General features: G+C 40.0%; 1 protein-coding gene across 4 annotated transcripts in view; it reads left to right on the plus strand.

Annotated features, from left to right (window-relative positions):
• The window catches only part of KYNU (kynureninase), a 59,947-nt gene that overhangs the window by 38,644 nt on the left and 5,172 nt on the right, over positions 1 to 16,131 (plus strand). For all 4 annotated transcript variants that reach the window (XM_056350334.1, XM_056350337.1, XM_056350336.1 and 1 more), the window contains 2 exons: positions 14,278 to 14,330; positions 15,841 to 15,926. In XM_056350334.1, the coding sequence (XP_056206309.1) occupies positions 14,278 to 14,330; positions 15,841 to 15,926 (139 nt within the window). The remainder of the gene's footprint in view (positions 1 to 14,277; positions 14,331 to 15,840; positions 15,927 to 16,131) is intronic.

Consider the following 16,131-nt stretch of genomic DNA (forward strand, 5'->3'; position numbering starts at 1 on the left):
CCTTCTCCCCCTGTTTCTCAATTTCTCCATTTGCAAAAAGCAGGGTAACTAAAATGTGCCAAGCAAGTCAGCTGTAATGAAAGGTGAATGTTTGTGAGCACCTGGAGCAGAAGATACAGGAGAAGTTGAGTATTTGCAGCAGGGTATTTGCAGCTGTAAATGTGCAGTGAGTTGAGCTCTGCTGTCAGCTGGCATAAGGGATGGGAGGGGACAAACTCCCAGAGTCCTGAGATAGAGGAAGAAAAAAGTCCTAGTCAAATCCCTGTAAGAAAAAGTAAGGCACAATTTAAAAAGATGAAAGGGAAATAAATGTATGTAAAGCAGCCAGGAGAATAATAGATAAGCCTTGGTAGAGGATTAAATGAAAATTGTACACAGTCTGGCGTTTAAAATGAAAGGAATTATCAAGACTTAACTTTAGCATACACTAGCAGCAGGTAGAGTTTAAAAATAAAAAGTTTGTGTGATGTGAAGAAATGCTGTGTGTGCAGGAAGCAGCTGATGCCCAAAGAGCGTGTTGGCTTTTACTATAAGATTAAAAAAAAAAGTATCAAAGAACAAGAAACAAAAAAGTAACTATTTCATACTAGCTTTGAGAAACACAAGATATCTTCAGATGGTTTCTGTGCAGACAGAGGTGAGATCCCTTTCTCTTGGATCACTTTCCTTTTTGGTGTCGTTTCCAATGAAAATGCCAGAGCACAAATGGCTTCACGCTACTTCTTCACGGAGACCTACACAGCTTTTTGGTAAGTAAACTTCTACCCTGGCATGAGACAAACAAGCCCACACTATTCTAGCCCCATTCCCAGTTTTCCCAGGTGCTCTGGGTCTCTCTGGGTCTCCAGTGCAGACCCTCTCTGCCCAGTACATGTTCTGCAAGAGGCTGCTCAACCCCTTCCAGGCCTGGTAGCTCCAGCTGAGTGTTTCTTTAGTTATTTTCTTGATCTCTGAGAATATACCACGTTATTCTTTTTTTTAGAATTAGAGCCACACAGTCCCCAAGCTAAACAGCCAAAGCTTCTGTGAAATGGCTGAAAATAATGTAGCTTTGGAGCAACGTGAGTTGGGAGTGAAGGACAGTCATAAAGGATCGGGAAGGCTGTTTTATACCTACTGTATTGGAAAGAACTAAAGCTACTCTTGATTAAAATGCTCCTAGGAATAAAAAGCTAAGATGGTCCAGCTCTCACTGGCCTTTGGAGTCTATCAGCTCTGCATAACTCAGCACTACGGAAAGCTTTAGCAGCACAGAGCACCCTGAGCCGGCCAAGGAGAGGACCTGGAGAAGCAATGTAGAGGTTTCCAGCAGCTGTGCTGGATGCTGTGGTCACTGATGGTGCATGCTGCTGTTTCCAGAAGGGTCTGTAACTGGTCCTAGCAGACAAAAATTCTGGACTGATGTATGGATAAACTAGCTGTGGATCACACCACTTGTCCCTCAAGTGCAGAAAGTATCCTGCACTACCGGAGGAACAAACTGTTTCTTTGCCAAGGAGATGAGAGCAATTTAGATCCTTGAGCTAATTTAGAAACCAAAAGTTAAAACCTCCCTTGGGAAGAGACTCTTTAGGAATAAAGGCATCAGCTAATTAGGCTTAATTGCATTGTCTTGGGACAAGTGATTTATTAGGCCAATCTAGACCCATGATGGGCCTGCAGGGGTGTGTTCTCAGGCTCACCAACTGAATGGCAAATATCCAACAGCATTTTTAAACTTTGGAGTGAGTCTCTGGGAGACAAAATGAGAGAGGTTAATGTGCGCTCACATCATCTATTCCCATTCTCATTTCTTCATTTGACTCCCATGATTGTCTCCTTGTTCTCTGTCAAGCATTTTCTCTCCATCTTCCTTCACATCCTCCCTTGTTATTAAGCTGTACCTTCAACAAATCTTGCTGCTTTTCTCATTATAAATAATCTTCTCATTCTTTCCTCCCTGACAGTCTTCCCCTCTGTTTTGTCAGCTTTTTCCTGGCTAGGTTTGAAGGTGTTTGAGAGAGGGGCGGTATGCCTCCTTGTGAATTCACGGGACTGTGTAGGAGTAAATGTGCTGTACGTCAGGTCTGCATCACCTATAGGGCAGCTGGAGCAAGTGTGGAAGTAACGTGCTCTTCTCATGCTACTCGGGTACTTTTAGTTTGGAAAACTCAGACCTTAAAATGGAGCATGTAGAAATGCAGAGACATGGCCTCTGTGAAATTTCTGAAAAATATAAAGTAGCATTTTTGAAAAGCACAGTGCTGGGACTGGTTCCTGCCTTTCATGCCTGCTATCAAGGCATCAGAATGTTGGGGTAACTAGAGATAAGCAAGATAACAAAAGTCCTTAGCTTCTATGGCTCATATCTTCTCCAAAATAGTATTTATAGCATAGGTGCGTTGGGCTGCAGGTATCCTGGGGGCAGATTTGAGGATTTTATGTGTATTTAAATCTTTGCCCAGCAACGTGCTCTTTCTTTTGTCCAGGACTCCACCAACAGTATGAAGAAATAACATTTACAGCATGATGCTTGTCACAGCCTTTTAAAAAAATCATCACTATTTTAAGGCTGAGGCTGGTCAAAATCTTGCAATAGGTCTTTAATGGTATTCATTCTTCAGTAATCACTTGCTAAACTGGTGACTTTACATATTAGATCTGAGCAGATCCAAGTTTCTCAGGTATCTCTCCTTCTGGACCACACTGATGGGACATACACCACTCAGTCTGCTCTGCCATGGCCCTTTCGCTCTCTCAGCCTGGGAAATGAGAGGGAGGTGGCCGCATTCCTGGTGGATGCTGTTTTCCACCTGCTGCCTCTAGCTTTTCTCATCACATGGTGTAAGATACGACTGCTTGAACACATGAAAGGAACCCAACAGGCTAAGCCTGATGGAAAGGTGAGTGTAGCCTGGGGGCAACTCTTGCATCCCTGCTAACTAGCAAGGAAGAGATCCTAGAGCTCTCCTCCGAGTCTGTATGGCTGCTGTGATTTTTTATTTTTCCTTCCCTGTTTCAAAGGATGTATATTGTTAGCTGCCTGCTCTTTGTGCCTCAGTTCTCCACTTTGAGACAGGTAGTTTTGAAAGCACTTTGCTGTGTCTTGATTTCTCCCAAGAAGAGAAGGCGGTGAGTTAGTTTTCTTCCTGTTGAATGAGCATCCAGAGATGCAGCACTCACTGTGGTGTCACACACCTCTAACTAAACAGACAACATTCTTTGCCTGCCTTTGTAATAAGTCACAAAGAGAGAAACATATCCCCTCTTATGCTTATCTCTTAATCTGTATGTTTCTGTATCCACCTCACGGAACCTCTGTCTCTTAGGGAATAAAAAGTTTATTTTTCAACAAAACACATCAAGAAAATCTTCTGCTATTTCTACTAAGAGCTCGCTTACCTCTATGCGGAAATGTGCTGGAACTAATGCAATTTTGCATTTGGGATTTCCTACTAGATGTTGACTTACTTCCACTATTTTATCATATTTCACTTTTTCTACTTCAGATTCCCACTTATGGTACTTTCTATGAAGCTTTCCTCCTAAGATTCTCAATTAAAGCTGTAGACTACATATGTCATTTAAAAATGAGATTGGCTCATGCTTTTGTATTAGTTCATTAGCCCACAGTGGGGAATTGTTTAATTTTTCCTTCCCGAATGTGCTTCAAGATCATGGTATGCCTTGAAATTCTCTAAGCTGAAAGTAACAGCAACAGCCATTATGCTTTTGTGTCATTAATACAGTTACACTTTTTTTGTTTGTTTGGTTTTTTTGTTCCATTTATGCCCCCTGGAGTATATTCCTGTAATCGTCAGTTACCGGTTCAGATGGGGTCTCCTGCTCTGCATGTCTCCCAGAGCTACTCGTGTTCCTGTCCTGGCTGAATACCTCTCTGGCTTTAGCTGCAGCTCTGAGCTCAGGCGTGCGGCTCACATTGTGATTCATATCACAGCTGGCACCTGATTCAAACCATAAGCATTTTTAACAGTAATTGGAAGATCTTTGCCCAGGTTAAGGAAATAATTCAGCCTCTTTATTTCTTGCCAAGATGGTATTCTCTGTGTGTGTGTGCTCACTGGGGGGACTGTGTGGGGGTTTTCTTTTTTTTTTTTTTTTTTTTTTTTTTTTTTTTTTTTTTTCCTTGGTTTTCCATGTGTGCTAATTTCTTTCCACTTCTTTGTGGGGTTTCTGGTCCTCATACCCGCTCTTTCTCCTGGCTGAACCTTCATCCCTCCAGCACTCAGCCAGGAGAGGATAGTCTCACCAGGGCATACATCTATAGAGGGATGAAGCTGGGTTAATTAGCATTGATAATACACAGCTGTGGGCTGGCTTCAGGGGCGGCGGGTTGGCTGATGTAGATCAGGTGCAGCTGGGGCTGGTTCTTGTAAGGGGCTGGGCAGCCAAGGAAGAGAGAGCAGCCGAGGAAGAAAGATGAGTAAGGAGCAGGAAGAAGAGGAGAGAGGAAGAAGCAAGAGAAGAGAGAACACATGCCCTGCATGAGGCGGGATGAGGAGAAGGCAGCAGAGGGACTGCATGAAGAGTATGCTGGTATGAGGTTGTGAAAGACCTTGTTGCAGCTTGATAGTTTTGAGAGTGCTGTGACATACATATTCATATTTTTCTTTTTCCTTGGGCTCCCTTAGTCAAACATATTTTATCTTCACCATTGTTGTGGGCAAGCTAGATCATTTCTTTTGCCCCCACACCTGCTCCTTTCTTGGTAAGTCCAGCCAAGTGAGCCCACAGCCTGCTGTCCTTTACTTCTTGCCCATCTCCACACATCTTTGAGTCAGGCGCTTGTCAGAGATCTCCTTCATGACGTATGGTGCTTCTTCTTCCCTTCCTTTAAGCCACCCTTCCTCTCACTTCCCACTTGTGAAATATTTATTTTCACAGCTGTTTGTTGCTGACAGTAAATTCTTGCTATCACAGTCACTACTCCTTATTTGTCATTGGAGCTGTTGGCAGTCCTTGCTGGCGGTTGCTTCTTGCTGCCTTCTACTGTGTGGAAACTATAGGGCAGTTACAGCAGCATAGTGCTCCCTCGGATGTCTGAAGAGCAGTTTCCAGTGAGATGCTGGGAGGGGGACTGTATCCTTCTCTCTTCTCCTTCCTTCCAGTTTCTCAGCTGGCATGGCGTCAAATCAGGGACCTAATCACACTGGTGCAACTGTTTTGAGAGGCTTGTACGTTCTTTCTGCCCCATGGCAGGAGAAACAGCACCTCAAAGTGAGGAATTATTATTAATTTCTTTAGTTGTGTAAAGTTCACTGAGCAAAAACTTATTAATTTTTTAACCTAATCTAGTTTTTCAGCATCCCTCTGTTTTCAATGACAGTTTTCTGACTTGACTTTCTAGCAACGCATTGTAAGCAAGTGAGGAGTGGTTTGGTCAGTGTGGTGTTTTGGTGGTCAGTGTTGCAGATACAGTTAGTTTGTGATGTGAGAATAAGTCCATGTAAGTGTCCTTATCTGCTGGCTTCTCACCTGCTTCTGCACTGAGAAGAGCTTGGGGGCTCCTGAAACCAGTCTTGGACCTCATGTCAAACACTTGACCTCTTGTCAAACCCATTTTGGGGCCCAAAATACTGGTAGTTTGCGCTACTGAAAATCAGGGGAACTACAGCCCTGTAAAGTCCCTAAGTCACATTTCTTCCATGTTCTTTAGTGATGGATGACATTTCAACTTTTTGAGGAGAGACTCCCTAAAAGAGCTCTGAAAGATGCCCATTTCTGTTCTTTCATTATGATTTCATGTCTTAGACTTCAGCTCAATAAACTCCATTTGAGTAGTTTTTCTTCTTGAGCATCACTTAGTGTTAGTAAATGCTTTGTAACACAGCTACTGGATTCTGTGTCAGCTCTGCTGGCACTTAAATCTTTTAATTCAATTAGTTCCAGCCACTGACATTAGATGAGATTTCATTATTATTATTTTTTTAATGTTGATTTCTTCTTGTTTCAGGCAAAGGGTGGAGGTGATAACCCTTACATTTTAGCTAATAAGGATTCTAGTATGATAAAGGTCTTGCATTAATACTGTGAATACTGTATTCAAAAATAACAAAGACCTGAGGAAGCACAACTTCCCAGATCTTAAAATTTTTATGCTATAGTTCAGTCAGATACATGTATTATTTAGAAATCTATCTAGATATCATTCCGTCAAAGAGTCATTCAAGGTATTGAGGAGGCTGTATAGTTCAGCAAATGCATCATAGTAATCAAAACTATCCAAGTCTCCTTTAAGTCAGAATTCACATTTAAAAGTAGCTCTAGGAGGGATTGTTGCTTTTGCTTCTTGTTTAATTTAATCTATTTGAAACAGCCTAGAAAAAATTACTGAATTCTTAGAGAATGTAATCTTTTTTTTTTAATCACCATAATATAATTGGGAACTATTAAATACTTTATAAAAATCACTGAGAACTTTATTAATATCTCTGAGTAAATTGCCTCCCTGCTTGAATTTTAATTTCTGGTGTTAGGCAGAATATTCGATTTCCCCTCACTAAATCTGCTAACATACTGTTGGCGGTATTCCCCCTTTTCATATATCTGATATTTGGCTAGTGAAAGTGATATATGAGCACTTTGTGATAATAGTTGTTCATAAGCTGATTTAACAGTTTTTAATTCAACTTCATTAGCCTTAGAGGGGTTGTTTTTTTGTGAGATCTTTTCCTGGGATTTAATTTGGGCTCCCGTTCTGTCTGCCGCTTGATCATACCTTTCTTTGGCCGGATCATGGCAAATGAAATTATCATCCCTCATCACAAGCGCCTTAGAGGTTTGGTGGAGAGCTCTGCGCGACTCCAAGGGGCCCTGATTGGATTCACAGCATTGTGGCCATTTCTCTTTCTTATGCCCTGATCACAGCCTCTTGTTTCCTGCTACCAAAGGGAACTCAATCTCCTTTTGTTTTGACCTGGAGGGGTAATATGGAGGGACATGCTGAAATTGGTGTATTCCCACTTGTGTTGAGTCTAAAAGACTAACAAGGAAAAAATCAATTCAGGAAAAGCATGTGTACCCTTTATCTTCAAATACTTATCAGCTGTAAATCACCTTGCACTTGATTGACCAAAGAGCCAGGGCTTTTCGCCCAAGAGTCTCTCTAATTGTGGCAATGGTCGCATTAAACTCCCCACCTCGGAGAGCCGTGAAGCCTGGGGAGCTCGGAGCTGCCCAGCTGCTTTTGGAGAAAGGATCGTTACTCAGCTCTAGAGATTTCTTAATTTCACCCATTGCAGTTGCATAGGTAAGTAAGGGCCATTGTTTAGATTATGAAACTGTTTTTCAGGATTTTGGTCTTTGCTATTAAAACTTGCTGCTAGGCAGAAAGAGAATTTAGCTGTTTTTTTAACCGAGACAAGCCTCAAAATAGAAAAGAAAAATTTTCTTCCTTTGGATGGTACTGAAAATGCAAGCTACTTAACAGAAGAAAAATGTCATGCTATTAGCCTCTAATAAAATCATGTTACTTTGGTCTTTTGACAAAGTAAAACCTCATTGATATTAAATATGAAATGTTACTACTTTCACAGTAGCAACTTTTCATAAAGAGTTTTGATTTTTTCCACTGAGTTCTAAGAGACTGGTCCATTAATAATGTATGGCAGTGCTCACAAGTCACATATGCTTAATAATTAGGAAACATTTGTAATGAGTTGAAAAGGATAAGGAAAGCATCAGAGTACGCTGAAATCCAAAACTACTGAAGTCTGAGGCTAATAATTACCTGGGCTTCAAAAGCTTTCCAAATTCTAACAACAGTTCCTACTCAAAATTAACAACAGACATCGCACAGAAAAGAATAATGAAAGACATCCAATCTCGCCATTTGGGATAAAGGATATCTAAATAGATATAAGGGTGGGGGGAAGGCTTTAAATATAGCATCTGGCCATCTTGGCAAGGTTTTCTGAAGGAGACGGTGAGGGTTTGGTTTCCAAATATTGCTAGAGCCTAGCAGGGGCTAGCTGCTAACTCCCTTAATCCCCCATGCAAATCCTAGTTTATATATCTCTGCTATGAAGTACACTCCGTAACTGACAGCTTCACAGCATATGAAGAATTGCACCTACACCGGAGGGTTAAAATCCTTGAATTCTGCATTTCAGTGATGAAACTGAGAGTCACTTTTCAATTATTCCTTGTTTTGATTAAGCAGACCCCTCATCGCCCCACCAGATACAGCTTGCAGGGTTTTTCTCCGTCCCAGCAAGCTGTCGGCAGGGAGCCCTGGCTCCGGGCAGGACCTGGCTGTGGTGCCCGGCAGGGTGAGGATGGAGTTGCAGTGCAATAACATTGTCCATTCACTTGGGCTTCAGTTTGGTGTCAGCCCAGCTGTAAAACACCGTGTGGAATTAAGCAATAGAAATATTGATTACATTATTTTTTTCTTGACGTGTCAGTTGGGTGACATGGATCAAGAAAAATATGAAATTTTGAACTCCACAGAACCCTAACCCTGGGGACAACTCTTGAGCCTGAGAGGACGATTTGGGGAACAGCTGAGAGGGTGGGAAAAACCCAGCAGCTTACCCCCATATCCCCTTTCCCTATCTGGATTTGAAAAATCCAGTCTAAGATACTCAGAGGAAATATTTTTCTCCATTCTTACATGGTCCTCATTACTAGAGCATGTGAAAACATTTTAACAAATATTCTCACCACTCGCCAGAGAGTTAGGGCAGTACTGGGCGGCATTTCTAGAGATGAGGGCTTGAGGCGTGGAGAGACTAAATGACTCATCCATGATCAGACAAGTCTGTGATAGCAAAGCAAATTGAAACTCCTTCTCAAACTCTAGTCAGTGAGCCAAAAATATGCTATGTAAAGCAATAAGCATTTTCTTCTGTTTTCTTGAAGGGGTGGGGTGTGGGGTGTCATTCATGCTATTTATTCTGAGTTTTGGCATTGAATCCAAAGCAGCACAATCATGCCTATGCTCTAACAATAAAATTAATGCAATAAAAAGGAAATAAAAACATACAAAAAAATTGCAATTAGAAAACTGCAATAAAATTAATGCAGAGTAGGATGCAAAGATTGTGCCCCAGCTGTTGAGCCTGAGGATCAGGTCTGTGCTCAGAGTTTGCAGAGAGCTGTTTGTAAATCTGGGTGACAGTAAGGTGGCTTTGAGGGGGTGACACAACTCTCTATTTGAGTTTGGTTTCTGGGATTGACCTTTGAGTGCAGAAGTGTTAGGAGATGCTACTGCTCAAGACCTGAGTCCTCACTACTTTTTTGACCCGTATTGCGTTACATGGAGCCCAGGACATTGGAGGAATGTACCTCAAGGTCTGGAATTAGACCTTCCGGTTGAGCTGGAGATTTATATATGAACATAAGGCATGTTAAGGAATATTTTTGGTCTTTGGGAGCTAATTGTACCATTTGTTGGGTTTGGTTATTTTGGTTTTTTAACCTGCCTTTTAAAACATGAAAGCTGAGCAGAGCCGAAGTGTGGATGTGGCACCAGCGGTGTGGTACCGCCATGTCCTCCTGGGCAGAAGGGTGATGATCAGACATGGTCAGGTCACTGTGACTGAGGTCAGGTGTAGTTTGTTCCTAACTTCAGCCTGGCTCCAGGCTTTCTGTCATCTTTGGTGGTCTAATTCCGCAGTCCTCACGGGTTGGTTATTTATCACGTTTCCCGCTGACAGAGTGATAGTGGAGACCCAGAGAACCTCTTGTTCCTAAACTGGCATCACGCTGCACTGTGCCTCTTGGTTGCCTGCTGTAGGTCTGAAGGGTCTCATGGGACATAGGCACAGGAGGTGGATGTGCTCTTTAACCAGCCACTTGTATCATGGACCTACAGACTGCAAGAAACTGAACTTAACATTTATTGCTGGTCCTTTCGTTCCTTTTCGGGTACAAGGCTGCCTTATGCCAGACACAGCATACTATCTGCCTCGGTTTTGTGTAATAAACTTTCGGAGCAGTGAGATGTCTCATTAACTCCTCGAAGCTGATTCTTACTTATAGCTAGAAGAGTAGCACGAAAACTCAAACAAATCTTTGCCAACCCCTGGAAGCTTTTGCAAAAAAACAAGTAAAGTGTGAATGAAGAGCTTAGCTGCCACCCAGCAGCTACATCAGCCGCTTTGCGGACACAGCCTGCCCCCAGACTGCCTGTTTATGATTTAGCTTAATCCATGGTTCATAAACATAGCATGCATTACTGGGGTGTGCTCCTAGTATAGATATAATCTAAGTTTCTAGATAGCGTTGTGACCTGACAATGGAGAGAAGGCAAACCGTGCCATGCTCAGTGAAGCTGGCAAGTGCAGTAGAAAGTATTACTAATTTCGCACTGCATTCCTGTTGTAGCTTTTCAATGTGGTTTCTCAAGGACACGAAACTATTTCTCACACAATATAATGACAAGATGCTTCCAGTGCGTTGCACTGGCCTGTAAACTTTGGGCCACCTTAATGGTGTTTCCCTGTTTTCTGTATCACTACTCAAGAGTTTCTTTTTTCTTTTCTTGCCAAGAAGGGAAATGAGACCCATGTTGCTTCAGGCTGTAAATTATAAATGAGTAGCATGATCATCTGTAACTTCGAAGCAAAGGTCAAAGGAATTTCTTTTTATTTTTTCTCTGTTCTTTAACTGGATCTTCTTTGATGTTTACACTGCACATACATCATGATCATTATATCCTGCACTCTTGCATCATTAATGCAACTACAAATGAGATGACTCAAGTTATGAACAACCAGCCCTTCAGTCTAATGCAGACAGATAGGAAGGAGGAAAATGAGCTAAATAAAAATACTTATTGAAGGCATTGTTCCCTGGTGTAAATGTGCCTAAAGGGAGTGTGACTGAATGAGAGGATACTGTTCCTTTCTGGAGTCAATTTCCAACCCAACAAATTGTTGTTCATTGATTTGTAAAATAAGAGAACATTTTGGGGTAAAAATAAGGAATTTGAAAAATCTTTCAGCAATGTTTCATTGTATGTTCTCTTATTTCATGAAATTGAGCTAGTAACAGTTTGCTTTAAATTTTATACAGCACATTTAAAAATTAGTTCTTTACATAGACTGGAAAGCTGCAGAATTCCCTGGGAAAGTTTCAGTCTTATCAAACCATGAGGCTATGGGTTTTATTTGAGGCATAAAATAGAACCGTGCATTGAAATCATTATGTTAATGATTTAAGAAGTTGTTTTCTTAGAGAAGTGGGTTTGTAATAACACAGAAAACCCCACAGCTGATTCAGCACTAATTTACTCTTTTTGTACATGAAACCCATTGTAATCATGCCACTTTTTTTTTTTTTTTTTGCTGCTGGATGAGGAGCTGTTATCTGTGGAGGTGCTCCAGGAGCACCTCTGCTGAGCAGCCTTGGGAGGCTATGGGTACCCAGCGCCGGCACTGGGATGCCATCTGGGCACACCCCACAAGCTGGCCATCACTGGGATAACTGTTTTGTTTAGTGCTGTGTTAAAACAAGAGGAGTGCTTAATTTAGATACATTTATAGTATGTAAATCTAAAGGGCAGTGACCAGAAAAGTGTTCTTCTCAAAGGTTTATAGTTGAAGATTGACAAAATTAGACCCTTTTCTCCCTAGACACTGATTTTTAACACACTTCCCAAACTGGGTTTTGCCTGCAATGAAAAGGATGTAACTCTAGAGTCCCATCACTACCAAGTTTAAGGTGTTTTTAAGCACAAGCACATCATGCAAGGCTTTTCAGAGCCTTCCACATTATGCGTTTTGCAAAGATTATAGTTTGGAATTCAAAATCAATTTAGATCTTGGTGCCTTTGTTTTTGAAGCAGCAATAGTCAAAATGTGACTGCATTGCAAAATAACTCATTTTACATGCGGAGTAACAACTGTTTAATAAGAACTTTTACTGCAGTATCTTAATGTGCAGTTTTATTGCCTATTATTTTTAGCGAGCATTTATAAAGCCTTATGTTTGGGGTTTAACACCTTAGATATTTCCCATCATAACAGGTTGAAATTTGGCATAGCAGTGGCAACCTTCATTTCAAAATTTTCACAGAAAATTGTAAACAGCAAATTGCTAATTTGTAAAGATTTTGTTAATTTCCACACTTTGAAGCCTGTCAACTTAAATGTCAAATAACGTGACATCCATATGGACCATTAGATCAATGAGAGTGTAGGACCAGAGCTGCCTCAAAGTGCACATCCTGGAGTGACATCTCTGAAGTTCTAGAACAGCCAAGAAGAAAAAAAAAAACAACCAAAAAGCAAAAGAAGAAAAAAAAAAAAAAAGCACATTGTCAAGGTTATGGTAGGAAAGGGCAAGACAGCTAAAACTGCCTTAAAAAAAAAAATCCTTCATTCTGTCATTTTGGAAAAGTTCTGAAATTTCATTTTCCAAGTTCCAAATGTGGTGCTGCAGCAGAGATCTGGTTTGAAGCCAGCTTTGAAGTTAGCAAGTTTTGAACATTCAAAATGCAACCAGAGTGTTTTTCATGAGGTTTTATCTGGGTAACATTCTGGTTGATGTTTGTTTTGTCTTTGACTTTAGAATGTTGTCCAAATAGAACATAGTATTGTTTTCTCCTTGATACAGAGTAATAGTCCAAATGTTATATTTCCCATGGATTTTTTTTTTTTCTCTTTAAAACTTTCGGAATTCATAGTATGTGTGCAACATTGACATTAGTAGTATGTTGTAGTAACATACAATATTAAGGGCTTATAGTAAAATGTTCTGTCTCTATATATCATACAGTTCATACTAAATAGCTGGAATATCTTTTATGATTCAGAGCATCAGTAGCTGAGTCACTTGGGCAGAAGCTGTATTATACTTTATTTGGGGTATATTCATTTTGGCAATGTAATATCTCATTTGAAATGAATGTATATTGCACTATTAATTTTCATGGGTCTTAGAATAATAAAAGCATCATGCAGCAATAAAGAAAAAAACATGCTTTTTCTGCATACACTATGTTTGGATGCAGCTCAGAGCCTTTCATAGAAGTAAACTTAAAACCCATGTTGTTATACAGAAATACGAATTACTTTATTTTACAGTATGCAGTATTCATATAACAAGTTTTTAGCTCAAGCATGGTCTCAATTATGCAGAGCTAAGTTAAGTGTACTGTGAAGAAGCTCTCCTGCTTTGGAGAGGAGCAACAACTTTCTTTTTCCTTGTTTACTTCCAGGAAGGTTGATGTCATGTGAGTTTTACTTAAAGATTTTTTTACTGTTACAAATTTCCAACACTTGCCAGGCTTCACTCCTAATCACTCTGCTACCTGGCATAGAGAAAACGGAGCAAAACCTTGGAGGAAACGGTCTCCAATATGTCCAGTCCTGGAGTCCTTAAGTCAGGAAGAATGATGTTCAATCAAAAATCAAGATTCCTAGTATTGTACTGGCGTTGATACACGGAGCATTTCAAGTAGTACTGACATTATTACTCACCAATATTACCATGTACTGAACTAAGAAGTAGAAAACCCAAGGGAGGTAGGGAGAGACTCCCTGATTCTGCAGTATTGACTTTACCTGCAGTGCCTTGGGCACTAAGTGAACCAGCAGATCCAGCTGCTTTGGAAAACTGTTTATAGCTGTGTTAAAGTGTCATCTAATGTACAATCCTGGATAAATGATTTTCAAAGTAATTGATCTTAATTATTTTTTTTAATGAGTATGACTTTAAAAATTTATTTTTGGATTAAACTAGTTTGGGTTTTGTTTGAAAGAAAGTTTTTTTTTGAATAATAAGTTCTGTTCAGGAGAAGAAAAGTTTCCTCAGGTTTCACCCTGATGTCCCACATCAACGAAAAGACAGTGTTCTTCTGAGGTCCTGCTGTCTGCCCACTTGCCATCACTAACTCTTGGTGCAACTAAGTCAGATTTTACAACACCTTTTAGCTTTCAATATTAATTAAACTAAGTTTAAGGATGTGTGTGTGCGTGCGTGAATTTAATGCCCTGGAACAAAAGAGTGCATATATTTCTGTTTCATTTTTTGTTTTGTGGAATGAATTCAGACAAAATGGATATTGTTAGAAATCAATAGTTAATTGAAAGATGTGGTACATTTTATCATTCGTAGTTAAAGAGAAATTCCCAAATACTATGTTTTTAGTGCTAGCTATTTATAGAATTTATTGCATTTTTATGTCATTGTAAGAAATACAATGTATTATGAGAAGTGCATATATTTCTTAATGTTTCTTATACATTTCTTAACTCTCAAATCTAAATTAAAAGATAGTATACTAAGATTGCTTTTAATTTATGATTTACTTTCTTTACAAAATCTTAGGCTGATTGGCTGGTGGGGTCATGACTTCAAAACACGATTCCTCATGGAAAACAGTATGTACTTTCACACTTTCAGTTTTACCTTATTTGATATATGTATATATATAACCCGTTTCACTTTTATAGTAGCTTGAGCGGAAAGGATAGACTTTGCATTTTCTCATTTAAGTTGAAGGTATTAAGCTAAACTTATCCCGAATATGTAATGCAATGGGGTTAGCAAAATAAATGTTGGAATAAATTTGGTCTCTGGGCATATGGGTCTGACTGTGTGCTTCCAGACTTTTTGCTGAAATACCTTCAAAATGCAGATAAAGAATATGGATGAAACTTTCAAAGTATCTCAGTGAATTAAACTCATAAGTCTCTGAGGAGCGAGGATCTGCTATCATTTACTCGGGTAATATCTTGCTTTAGGATTAGTTCCACTGGAATTAATGAGAAATCCTATAAATAAAGGTAAGGCAACCTGACATAAGTCATGAAATACCACTAATGTTTCAGCATCTCTGAATTCCTAGCACTCACACAGGATGGGTTATAAGACAAACCCAAACCTGCTCTGAAACAGCTAAGTATTTACTGTCCCGATGTGAAATGAGGACTCCTGTCCAAATCTGACAGCTAGACTGTTCAGCTCCCTTTTAAAGTATGGCAGAGACAATATCCTGAGGGATCAGGATGAGAAAAGAGCTTTCTGGTTTGATTGGTTCTTTTCTTTTTAATATATTTTTAATTTTCTGTGGCAGTGCCTATTGATGTGACTTTGGCTGGAGAACACCTCTCTAATAGCCTCAGTCTGCTCTTTGTTTTCTGACCAAATGTAAGAGCGGCACTTTGGAAAGCCAGCAGGAGGCAAAAATTGCCTTGAAATACTGTTAGAACAAGAAAAGCGTTGTTTATGCATTTCCATGGGCAGTTTATAGGGGAGAAGTTGGGCAATGATCATTATAAAATTAGTCAGTCTGCTGTGCACGAAAAGCATTTCCTCCGCAGCGTCCTCTTGCTCTGGTGCTGGAGCATGAAATATAAACGGTGACACAGACCTTACAGCCAGGCTTTATAGATTTATTTAATAGATTTTGTAAAATTTCACAGCCTAAAGTCTACGCAACTTCTCTGCATGGCCTGAAGCTACACTTAGCCGTGTGTGCGGTCTCCCATGTGTCTCGTCAGTTTAATAAAGTTAAGGAACATGATTTACCGCTCGTGCGCCACGGCTCCACACGAGCGTGCCTCCGCTGACTTGGAGTTTCTCTGGCAGGTGCCGGTGTTAAAAGAGAGTCAAGTGTAAAGGTGGCTTTAACACACACCATTTAAACAAATTAATTGCGGCTCTCTAGTTCCCATGCAACTGTTAATGAGGTCGTCTGCTGGATAAAATTGGGCTTCTCTCGAAGTTAAAAGTATTAGCTGTGAATAGATTACGGTTTCCTTTTAATGACTGAATCCTACAGGCCACATTAGTGAAAAATGTTATTGCATGAGGATGGACTTCAAGATAAGGTCCAATCCATTATAAGGAAGAAATCAAAAACACTAATATAAGTTATTCATTTTCCAGAATTGCAACTAAGTGAAGGAATTAATGGATTTCGGTTATCAAATCCTCCAATTTTACTGGTCTGTGCTCTGCAAGCCAGTTTAGAGGTAAGTAATTGCTTTACTTTGAATCTCAATTTAAAAGTATAAAAATGTTAAATGAATGTTACGCCTACTATCACTGTCTCCCTTAAAAAAAATATCGCAGAATAGTTGAAAAGCAAAAGGGTGGGGGAATGAAAACCAAACGAAATAGCCCCACGACTTTAATAAATATACTCATCCCTTTACTGCTCTCACAAACGTTGCTGTT

Source organism: Falco biarmicus, chromosome 8 (genome assembly GCF_023638135.1).
Source record: "Falco biarmicus isolate bFalBia1 chromosome 8, bFalBia1.pri, whole genome shotgun sequence".
Classification (NCBI taxonomy): domain Eukaryota; kingdom Metazoa; phylum Chordata; class Aves; order Falconiformes; family Falconidae; genus Falco; species Falco biarmicus.